This window comes from Candoia aspera, chromosome 3 (assembly GCF_035149785.1).
Source record: "Candoia aspera isolate rCanAsp1 chromosome 3, rCanAsp1.hap2, whole genome shotgun sequence".
Lineage (NCBI taxonomy): Eukaryota > Metazoa > Chordata > Lepidosauria > Squamata > Boidae > Candoia > Candoia aspera.
Genome location: NC_086155.1, coordinates 124,268,192 through 124,280,878, shown reverse-complemented (window position 1 = coordinate 124,280,878; position 12,687 = coordinate 124,268,192). Strand labels below are relative to the sequence as shown.

At 40.8% G+C, this 12,687-nt stretch overlaps 1 protein-coding gene across 1 annotated transcript in view; it reads right to left on the bottom strand.

The window, feature by feature from the left end:
- Window positions 1–12,323, bottom strand: part of ANKH (ANKH inorganic pyrophosphate transport regulator) — a 100,187-nt gene extending 87,864 nt beyond the window's left edge. The window contains exon 1 of the mRNA XM_063298755.1: window positions 11,459–12,323. Within this exon, the coding sequence (XP_063154825.1) occupies window positions 11,459–11,554 (96 nt within the window). The 5' untranslated portion in view covers window positions 11,555–12,323. The remainder of the gene's footprint in view (window positions 1–11,458) is intronic.
- Between the last annotated feature and the right edge of the window lie 364 nt (window positions 12,324–12,687).

Genomic DNA, 12,687 nt, shown 5'->3' with positions numbered 1-12,687 from the left:
GTATGTTCGCCACCTTGAGTTTTTTATAAAAATAATAAAGGTGAGATAAAAAAATCTAAAAAAATGCAGGTAAGAAAAAAAAAGATCATTATTTATAAAACACATTATTTTATGCAACTCCCTGCCATGAGCTATATACATGGCCACTAATTTAGATGATGTTCAAGAGAGATTTCACATTGATTTAGAAGAGGTCTATTGATAGTTAATGATCACCACACTGGACATCACCTCTTGCCATCCATGTTTTTAAATCGAGGGGGTCTTTAACAGTTGTGGAAAAGATGAAGATTCTGAACAAGTAAATGTGCTGTGTAGAGAAATAGAAGACAAAGAAGGCTTTGTGGGTCTTCACCAAAGTTAGCAGTAACAGCCACCAGATACAGGGGCATGGCACATTATCATCTTGCAGGCTGTGGTCCCTATTTAACAGAAGTTGCTTTTCTCCAGTAGCAGGAGAAGGAAGAGAAAGCAGCAATAGCACCAGGAGAGAGGCCAATTTGCCCCTATCAACTGTACCCTAGCATGGTAAAAACCTCTACCACTGAGTATGCCCAAGGAGGTAACAATGGGATTGGTGTAGACCACGCTAACTAGAGAGGGAATGAGAAGACACTTCCTCTCCCTTGCAATTGTCTGAAGTCTTGACTATATCAGCAAAAATCATCAGTATTCTGGCACAATTTTTGATGCAGCTCAACTGCAAAATAATTATTAGTCTTGTAAGCTACTCTGTGAGCCCACATGGCTATACAAAGATCAAGGTGTTAATATCCTGCTGAAATATTCTGGTAGAAATCTAATTATTTCATTAAAAACTAAACCATTAAGTAGTATAATTCAGCAAAGTGCTGTTAATAACCCATTTCTTGTATCTATGGGAGGATAATGTATAAGCAATTGTTGGCAAAACACTTGTTTTATTTATAGCATCTTCAGTATTTCTCATGCAGACATCTCAAGGGCATAACAGAGTATTTAAAAAAAAATCCCAAATGAATATGCTAATGAGATTATGGCACCTGCCAAGAGGAAATAATGGGAAAATGTGCTAACAACTCACTAATTCTCAACTATAAGTGTTCTCAACTTTAACCAAGCTCCAAAATCACAGATGGTCCCCACTGGGGGGGGGGGGGGGAATTGCAAGGTACTTCTTAATCTTCCCCTGCAAGTCCTTCCCCTCTCTGTCCCCATTATCTGAACAAACATGGTATTGAATCCAAATGTTTGGTAATACAAAATTTAAGTCAATCTCAAACTCTTTGGGATATCTGTAACACTGGGTTATCTGATTATGCTTTTATGGAAATAGAAAGTCTTTCCATTTGTAGAATTCTCAGATAAATGGTGTTTACAGTATTGTTGTCATCATCATTCTGGTCCATGTTTCCTCTGCTTTCAGCCCCAATTAATTCTTCAATCTCCAGAACAAATTTTCAATAGATGAATATAGAAGTCTACAACTTGATCAAATGTTATGAATGGAAAAACGTCAGTGAAAAAATTATGTTAGATATAACTATTTCTGAAATGCTGGAAATTTTCATAAATGCTAATTAAATTGAGGGAGCCAATTTGGTGTAGTAGTTAAGGCATCAGGCTAGCAACTGGGAGACTGTGAGCTCTAGTCCCGCCTTAGGCACAAGCCAGCTGGGAAACCTTGGGCCAGTCGCTTTCTCTCAGCCCTAGGAAGGAGGCAATGGCAAACCACTTCTGAAAAACCTTGCCAAGAAAACTGCAGGGACTTGTCCAGACAGTCTCCGAGAATCAGACACAATTGAACAGTTTTTTAAAAAAAATTAAATTGACCAAATTAGAATGATAAACTCAGTCAAAAGAGAATTAAAATTTTCATATTGCATCTGTTTTGCTAGAAATAAGAGTCCTAACCTTGAGATCTTTCCTGAAAACTCTGATATAAAAGGGCCTTGACTTTTTACATACAGTATGACCTATAGCACTATAGAAAGCACTTATGCACCCAGCCCTATCTTCTCAGTTAGACCCATACTATTATTGGTACTAATGGTCATCTATCACAAGACTGAAGAACTTGAATCTTCCAAGTAAAGACCAAGGCCAACTGATTAACATGGGCAAACTAATGATGGTTGAGCTTACTAGATGTCAAAAGGCCCAAACATAAAAAGTCCTGCTAATTCAGGTAGAGGATTCATCTACATCATTTAAATGGTTCTGAGGTGCTTATAAAAAGAGCAGTAACTCTGTCCTGGTATTTGCCCAATATTTGTCACTTGTACAGCGAGATGGGCAGTGTGTAAATTTGATAAAATAAATAAATAAATATGGCATTTAGAAGAAACCTATCACAAACATGGTGCTTCTATTTAGTTTTGATGGCTTAAAGAATTGGTGCAATTCTTAAGAACAAAAGCAGTCTGAAATATTGCACATAAGCATCCAATGCTACAGCATTCACTTGCACAATTAAAGTTAAGCCGTTATTTACTTAAGTCCCAAATGGACCCAGGTTAGGCAGAAGAAGCAGGTATCCAATAGGAAGTTATGACAGATGGAAGAAAGAACTTTCAAAGTTGACAGAAAAAAGTTTGCACTAAAGGCTTATGATTAAGAGAACAATATGTCTAGGGAGAGACAGCAATGTTGTACCTAAAATAGAATGAATGTAGCCAAACTAGAAAAATGGCTCATTTCCTAATGTCCACAGTAGTTTGGATCCATCTATGTAACAAAGTAATCTCTTTTTCTATCCAAGGCCTAATATCATGTGTACCACCCATACCCCTTTATTATCAGAAGACAGTACAACAAAATATAGCATTACTATTCAGCAAGTACAAGCATGGCAAATTAAATGTAATCTAGCGACCTAGTTGCACATTAACAAAGGAAGGTTCCATTTCTCTATTTTAAGGAAGATAAAAATCTTGGAACTCCTGAGAAGATTGCAGACAGAATCTACCAAGTTTGTTATTGTATTATTCCAAATGAAAAAAAACAAAAACTATTTTCAGATTTCTAAGGAAACAATAAATCCTTAAAATATCAACTAATAATCTAATTTCTCCTGCTGATAAAGTGTCCCAGATAGGTGATGTACACAGTATGTATGTATGTATGTTTGTATGTATGTATATATATATATATATATATATATATATACACATACATACATACATACAGCAAAGGGTACCCTTTGAAAATACGAAATAATCCATTCCCTAAGAATTCTATCCCATATGCCTAAAATGAGTAACTCAGCTGGGCATGCCTCTTGATGAAAAGGATCATATTTGAACTACTATCTGTAATCACTATGCCTGAAAAGGCTACTGTTGAGCTGAAGGAAGTACAAATTTATAGAGAGAGGTCCTCAAATACAGGCTTCCCTTCTACTAGTAGGACTGCTATGTGTGTGTGTGTGTGTGTCCCCGGGTGCATGTGTCCACGTGTGCGTGTGCAGGGAAGCCTGTATTTGAGGATCTCTAGCTTAGGAAAAAGGGAAATAATTGAGGAGATATCAAATTGTGGATGGTGTGGATAAATTTGATATGTTTTTTCCCCTATTTCAGCATACCAGAATTCAAAGTCATTCAACCAAGTTAAACAAAGGAAAATTCAGCATAACTAAAGTTACTTCTTCACAGTGTGTAGTTAAACTGTAGAATTCAGTACCACAAAACAGAGCAACGATATTAAGCCAAACTGCTCTGAAGAGGAACCAGATAAATTCAGAGAGAAGAAAATTATCTATAACTAGCTACTACAATACCAAAACTGGGAACAACAATGAGGCAATTATGCTCATTTCATGGCCACTATGGCAAACAAAATTCTTTGCAGGTAATTCTGTCTGATCTAGCACAGGTAATCTTATGGACTGATGTCAACAATATTATCTTGCACATGTAGACAGTTACCACTGTTTCTCTGGACTGGGAGTAACTGAACTAATTGTACCTAATGCAAATATAACATAGAATAACAAGGCTTCTTGCAAGAGAAAAGATATCTTCATGAAAGGGTGGCAAATGCCTTATTTATGTAAGAGTAATTTCAGTTAACTTTACTTCAATCTATTTTTCACAACAGATCAGAATTTGAGAATTACTGGATTAAGAGAATTTGCAAGATATAGCACAAAACCCAATATTTTTTGAGGGAATGATATTTAATTATGATTTGGCCATGTCTCTCCTAACGCCTTCTACAAGAACATCTTTCAAACCTGACACCATGCAGCTTACCTAGGTCTATTCTCAGCCTTGACTTGAGGTTGGCCCTCCCATCATGTTTGCTAAAATCAGCAGCTTTTTTTTCCCCACAATTTTAAATGGAAACAGCAGAAAGGAAGTCTTAGAACAGGCTTAAGTATTTGCAGAACAAACATACACAAATCCCTAAAAACTTAGGTCCAACCACTTATGTGACATTAACCCATCCTTTCCAGCCCCTAGAAGAACGACAAAGCATGACTTGGTCTTGGCTTAAAGGCCACATTTGCTAGTATACCTCACTAAATAGAAAGCATTCCATTTCACCAATTACATTCTACATCAATAATTTCCCCTAGGTTCAGGCTACAATTCCATGCATGTTTTCTTGACAGTATGCTCTCACTGCACTCAGCAGGCCTTACTTCTGAATAAACATAAGTACAGTTGCTCTGTTGCAGTGGCATTCATTACACACTCTACCACCGTGTAAGTGCATACATAGTTGAAGACTCCAGCAGAACACACTTCTTTGAAAATAAGCTCTATTAAACTAAGTGGAATTTCCTTCTAAAATAATGCACGTAAAACTGTACCACATTTCTTACCTGAGTTAAATGCTTATTTTTTACAAAGGACTGCAAAGGAACAGAACTAATGAGAAGTTATATAATAGATGAGTATTACTTTTTAAAAACTTATATAGCCCATACAGAGCTATAGTAAGAGCTATCTCTGACTGACTGGGCACGCTTCAGATGTGTGAACTAACTCACGAATTTCTTCAGCCAGCATGACTATTGTTGACAATTTTTGGAGTTGAAATCTACCCATCTCGAGGGTGCCTAGACAGAAGAAGGCTATGTTAAATCCTTGAAAAACCTGCTAAAAGTAAAAAAAAAAAAATGACAATGGCAAATGATAACCATTAAGACAGCACTACAGCCATCTAAACCCCATCCATTTGGCTGTTTCAATTGTACAGGATCTTGCCTTCCATTTGAAATAGAACAGTAAACACTTTTTACTATTATAAGCAACAAGCTAGTACAAAAGAGATCAGATGATGCATTATCAGTCAGTGACTGGATTCCCACTTTGTGCTAAGCCATGGCTTATTGAATAAATCAAACTTCTCTGAATTCACAGCATCATGGTTTGTTGAATAACTGGCTTCACATATTGCCATTATAAAATTATTCTAATTTTGCGAATTAGTTAAACAACATAACGTATAGTTTACAAACTACAATGGCTGAGTTTATACAATGGGAGTTGTATGTGCATGTTCATATAGTTTAATATGCTCAGCACTATGTGTGGCTATATCCAGCTTGTTCTGGCAGCTAATTGAGCCTATTGGGAATATCTCATCCTATTCATGGTAGCTCCCACATGGATGTCCAGGGGCAAGGGAGAGGCAGGTGATGAAATGTGTGCTGTGATGCAATCCCTGTCCTATTTGCATCACAATGCTGTTCACAAGTATGAAAGGGTTGGAGTTTACATTGTGACATAGCAACCCACGTTTCATCATTTGGATGACTTATTGTGGATGCCTCTGGATTCCCACTGTCGTAGCCTTTTCCAAACGTCCTCTTGTTCTGTCTGCTTTTCACCGACCCAGATCACCTCTCTCCCACTATAGTCTCTGCAACAAACCCTGCTGAAACCCAAAAACTTATTCAAGAGGTAATGAGTAACTAGTTTAGATGCTTTTATCTGGAATTGTCTGATTGCTGCTTTCCCCGTTCCCCTATTTCCTTTATCCCAATGAAACGATTTTTATATTTGAGAGATTTGATTTTATTGCTATAATAAAGAAACTTGTCATCAAAACTTTCCCCACATACAAGACTGCATGGTTGCACAGCTTTAGGATTGGCACACCGTTTGTTAATTTCCATATTTCTAGACTTTGGGCGGGAAAATCCAAAGTGCATTGCTTTCTATTTTTTTCCTCCCAAGGGCTGGATAGCAGGCAGAGGTTTTTGATAACAAGGTTAAGAAGTTGTCATCTGGACAAAGTACAGCATGTCAGCAAGTTCAATCACTTGGTAGCAGCCTATTGTAAGAATCCTTTAATGGGAACCTGGCAGGCTGTATACCTAGCTTGGCTGCGTCTTAGGGCTCCAGACTCTGGAAATCTTACGGAGGACTTTGCTTGTTGGTGGAAGACTCATGACATGACTCAGCAAGATTAGTTACTTTACAGTATTGCAGTATTGAAAAGAAGCCATATACATCAGAATATGTCTACAGCAGTAGCCAGCAATCAAAGCTTATATATAGGTCTACATTCCAGGGTTTCAGTTCTAGGCTTCTTCCTCCTACCTTTCCAAGTCAACAGATATTTTGCTGCTCTCTTCAAGGCCCTGGAGGGCAAATGAAATATATTGACATAACAGTTCTCTTGAGCCTAGCAACTGTCTCATGAAATTCTTCCCTATTAGGGCCCATGGAAAGAGGAGCCCACTAGAAAAGTTTAAATTATCCTACTTCTTGGTTGTAACCTGCCCACTCCTCCCACCCCATTCATTATTTTCTGGTTTCTCTCCACATAAAAGCTGTAATTCTCTATCCAAAGTTCAGTGTGATTTACTCCAGGTAAATGGGTACTATATAGCTTACAAATTCTTCTTTAATTGCTACAGTGTATTAATGAAACTCTCAAGCAGAAAAATAATTGTAAATGTAATATATATGCTTTATGTAATGATCAAGATAAAACAAATAATGTGGAATTTAAATCAGTATCTGGTGGGAAGAAGATATGAAAACTTTGAGAAGATAACTACTCCTCATTTTTGCACTTACTCCTCCTGGTGAATGCAAAAATGACTTCAGTTTCATATCTTAAGATTCAATTACAAGCCAAGAGAAAATAATGGAATTCTCCAATTCCAGCCATGTTCAGAGGTAGTCCTCAGTTAACAATAGTAACTGGAACCAGGAACTCCATCACTAAGCAACACAGTCATAAAGTGCGATGTCACATGACCGCGCCAACTTACAACAGCAGTTCTAGCAGCAGTCATTAGTCAAATCCCATGCAGTCATTAGGCGAGAAGTCACATAATTGCCATTTGCAACCTCTTGCCAGCTTCTCCATATTGACTTTGCTTGGAAGCCAGGAGTAAAGGTTGCAAATGGCAGTCACATGACCACGGGACACTGCAACCATCATAATTGCAAGCCGGTTACCAAGTGTCCAAATCATGATCACACGGCCACAAGGACACTGCACCGGCTGCAACTTCGAGGACCAGCTCTAAGATTCCTCGTTCAGCGCTGTCATAACTTCAAGTGGCTGCTGAACAAATGATTAACTGAGGACTGCCTGTGTTTTTTTTAAATATCCAACAACACAGGGTTTCACATGAACACGCTAAAGGCTGCAGCTTTAATTAGTTTAAATAGAAAAACACTGACAGTCACTTTAAGGTAAAGGTAAAGGTTTCCCTCGATGTAAAGTCCAGTCGTGTCTGACTCTAGGGGGCGGTGCTCATCTCCGTTTCTAAGCCTTAGAGCCGGCGTTGTCATAGACACTTCCGGGTCATGTGGCCAGCATGACGACTCGGAACGCCGTTACCTTCCCGCCGAAGCGGTACCTATTGATCTACTCACATTTGCATGTTTTCGAACTGCTAGGTGAGCAGGAGCTGGGACGAGCAACGGGAGCTCACCCCGCAGTTGACATTAAAATCTTATTCACTGAGAACTTCAAAATAGATTAGGGAATCATATACTCCCATTCATATCAGCCAAAACTAAAGTTGCTGATGTGACCTGAATCTCTTACCTGCTTATTCCTTTGTCCTTCCACTGCCTCCAATTACCCTCTTCTGTATTTGAATAATTTACTCATAAGGACGGATTTTCAGAAGTTTAACAATTTGGAATGCCTTACCCATACTGGGACCCCTAGGCCAAGCAGCTTTCATTTACCAATTAACATGTACAGTCAGATGGTTATTTTTCCATTAGTCCCATATACCAGGTCTATGAGAGAGATTTTTTTAAACCTTTGAAAATATTAGATAGTGAAAAAATGTGTGACAAAGAACATATACAAGGTTTTGACTTCTAAATGAAAAAAATACACTTTGGGGCTGCAAAGAAATGTGCATTTTCTTTCTGGTTCAGAACATTGTTACAATACCTAATAGAAGCATTTAATTTGCTTCCTAATATATCATACTACTAACTTCCCTTTATTATATATATGGGTAAATACATGGACCTTATTTGGCTTGGAGCCAACTGCCATGTAGCTAGGCATGTAGGTGGTTTATCAATTCCAGAAACAGAAAGTTGAGAACTCCAGAATGGTCCATTTCCCTCCAGACCATGCTGTTACAAGGGCAGTCTGGCAGTTTCTGGAAGTAAATTGTCCAATCCAGAAGTGGTTCGAAGTATTCTGGATGAAACAAGCCTAGGCTACTCCCAGAACCACTTCCTAGATCAACAAATTTGTATAACCTACTTGTAGCCAAGGAACCCACTCCTTGGTCATGGCTGATGGGCCTTCTCCCTTCCCATTGCTCTAATGATTTGATGTTCACTTTCCTGGCTTCCTTATTTTTAATTATTAAGTTCCAGGAAAATGGAAAGCCAGATTAAAAAAAAAAGTCTGCCTATCTGTATGCATGTGACTGAAACTCCTGAGTAGAAGAAGCCACATAAGATGTTGTTGTTTACTGATGTCATTCCAACCTTCCATTTCAGTTCAAAATTGTTAAGGTTCCTTATTTTGGATGTTACACAGAATTTGTACTGCTGCTAAAACTACCATCTTTTCAGCTTCTCCAAGAATATTTACTATCAATTAATGCAAATCAGACATTGAACTCTTAAACTACTATGTCATAACCAGAACTAGACTAGCAAATGGATCTTCCCTTAGGCATCCTTGTCAAGGCATCCTCTCTCAGTGAACTTCTGATTCTAATCCAATTCCAAGATGAAAGTTATAATCCCATCCACACTTACAGAAGTCCCACTGAAGTAACAGTCAAGCTTCTGAGTAGCTATGTATAAGATTATACTGTGAACAAATAAATTCAGAACTGGAGTAGCTATTACTCTGAAAGGTTGAACTAAAGTTACAAGATTGTCTTCTTATGTATACTATAGTGTATTATATTCAGTATGGGGCTGCTGATATGGGGGAAAGGATAATAGGAAGTATTAGTAGCCATTCATTTTTCAAATTAGTACTTCAACATGATCCACTTGAGAGCTACACATAAGAACAGCTGCCAAGCAGGGCTATCTAGTGTTTGCCAGTAAGTATTCAGAATTTCCTGGAGCCTCCAAAGAATTCATACCCTATTTTGTTATGTTGTCCTTTCCAATTTACCTATAATACACATAGGCAAAAATAATTCTCCAGCACAATATAAAAATTTTAATATTTTAATATAAAAAAACTGAATATATATCTTAAACCAAGATGTACCGATATGCAGAAACAAGAGCTATTTCATGAATTAAACAGCAAGAAAAGTCAGGTAATTACAGAGTATAAACTGTACTGTACCAGGGAGGAGAACATTTGGCCCTCTAAATATTGCTGAACTGCAACTAACAGAACTCCAGCCAACACAGCAAGTGATGAGCAACACTAGGATCTGTTGTTGAGATCCAGGTTCTCCATCCCTGCTGTAGATAATCCAGCATCCTGATTGAGCTGACAATGTGAAATCCATGTGTTACATTTATAGTTTATCAGTGGATAGGCAGTAAAGATATACTGTACATTTAAAATCATAGAAATGCTAAGCACAGTTCACCTTTGAAAGGAGATACCCTAGACTGATGCAAGTACCAAGAGAACACAGCTTGCTCTCCTCCATTTATTACACTGACATAGTTAAAGGTTGGCACCCATTGCAGGAGTTCAGAAGCTGACAAGCATGGACAAAGTCACAAATCTTGACTGTAGCATGTCAGAACAGGCTAGTCCTCCCTCGAACAAGCTGATCGATTAAACCTACTAAGTCTTAGTTTGCCAATAAAAACTAACAGGTGTGGCCAACCTTAAAGCAACAGCATATGCCCCGCAAACCCTAGCAAGGAAGGCCTTGCTCCTAAGATCTCTACGCAGCTTTTCTCTCCATCTCCAAACACGCCCCTTCCTAATGCCATTTCATGGCATCTTCGGTCACCCAAGGACAGGGTAATTGAAGCGGCAGGAACTGGAGCCATTCACTTTCCTACCACCCGTTATCAGCAATGGCAGGGTAGTAGCACTACCTGGCTTTCTACTACAAGATGCAACCTGGGGGGGTAAGATTCTTATGTGAACATGCAGGGAGTTCCAGAATCTTCAATTAATTCTCTCAAAGAACTGGAGAAGAGATGTGTGTGAAGAAAGCAATAACAGAGGCCGTGAACCTGTCCACATTTGGCGAGGGGGGGAGAGCCCTCTTCAAGGATTACAGCAGAGCTTACTTTCAAGGAATAAAAAAGACTGAGCTGTGAATGAGTTTAAGATTTATTATCATTTTTTTTTACAAAACCTTGTGCAACTCAATCACTACCTCCATACTGAGGAGGGCTTGGGCCTAATATTCCCTGCTCCCACCCTGACAGGTCAACCAAGCTCAGGTGTTTCAATAAATGAATACACATGCAATCATTATTTAATGGAATTGCAAGCAACTTCATTTCCCTGCATGCTGCAAGCAGCTTTTCTGGCTCATCTTGCATTACATAATATTGCTGCTACTCTTTGAAACACAAAATAGTAGGTAACACCGGGAGTGGGGAGCCTCCCCTAAAGATAATATAACGAACAGCTGTTTGCAACCGGGTTCACCTAGCCTAATAATTCCCCACCACCACCGGGAGGTCTGCTGTGTCTCTATTTCTCTTCTACAGCTTTTTACATTCCTCTCCCCGACGTGGCGTCTTGCAATAATCAATCCTAGGTGACAACCCCTCCGGTTTGTCCTCTGCTCCTAGGAAGGTCGAGCCGGCTGGCCTCCTGACATTCAACTATTTAGCCGGCGCTTTGTTGCCATCCGGCCGCGAATCTGGTTCTCCAGGAAAAGGAGCTCGTTGTTGCATTTTGCCGTCACTCATCATTAGAGAGCCTAAAAATAGATGGGCACGAAGCACCTCTTTGGCAACCATGCAACTATTTCCATCGCTCCGCGGTAGTTTCACGACTAAAGAAGAGGTTAATCACAGTAACAATAAAGTTCCCAATAAAAAGGAAGACACAGATTGCTCGGCTGCGCAAAGCTTTTTACCTGTTCTCCGAAGTCGATGGCAATATTGGTGATGCCCAAAGGGACCAAGAAGCGGATGAGGGGCCAATAGTTGGTGAGCGCCGGAAATTTCACCATAGTCCCAGCTGTGCAGCGACCCCAAACACATCTGCCGGAGCGGGGAAGCTACAAGGTGGGGAGCAGGAGACAACGAAGGGCGGAAGAAGCGGTGCCTTCTTTAAAAGCGAGGCGGCGAGGCATCAGGCAGCAGCGACTAGCAGCGGCTCCACTTGCGTCTGCCTCCTTTCTGGTCTGGTGCGTGGAGCGGTTGTGTTGCTCCCTTTAGCAAGAAATCCCAAACACCAAGTCCATCCCTGTCGCCACCGCCGCTCCTGCCCTCCTCCCACACAATAATCTGCCGCTGGTGGAAAAAAAGGGAGGAGGGACGCCGGCGGCACCATTACCTCCGCCGCCAGAAATATCTATGGGCACTTTTTCCATTATCAGAACCCCGAGGAAAAAAACATCCCACCCCACCCACTTGATCTCCGAGCGCCCCGCCTCAGCCTGAGTTAGGCGAGCCGGCCGCCGGAAAGTGATGGGAGCCGGAGGCGGGGGGGCGGTGGAGAGCAACCGCACATCCCCGGCGTGGAGATCACACAGGATCTGCACGGCTGTCTCTCCTCCACCACCTCCCCTTCTTCTTCCTCCGCCTCTTCTTTCCTGGGCTGTGAGGACAGAGAGAGATGGGAGGGCGGCCGGCTTTGCTGCCAGCGGAGGGAGAAAGCCGGCTAGGGAAAAGGCCGCGCCGCCCCGCTCTTCTTTTTAAAAAGAAAGTCGCCTTCTTTTGCCTGCCGCTTTCCCTTGGCGCGTTAAGCACGTGGCCTCCTTTGACACTGGCTCGTCTGAGTTTTTTTCTCCCCTTCCTCCACGCCTTTCCCCGAGAAAACAAGATCAAGAGGAAAGGGAAAGAGAAACGCTTTTCGCTGCTGCTCCTCCTAACGCCGGGGCCTCGGCACAGCAGCAGTCGAGTTGCAGGCTGCTCGCCCGCTGCAGAGAGGTGCTTAGGCCGAAAACTCGCAAGGGCGTGAGAGCGACGCGTTGCGCTGGATCCAACCCAGCACACGGCGTTTGCGGGAGTCCGCGCTTTTGGGAAAGCTAGAAGGCGATCCCTTCTTGATTGGGGGCCCCATATGGCCTTTACAGGTAGACCACGACTGCATCTTGAGACTGAAATTAGTTGCCATAGCCATAACGTATATCCGCCTTTC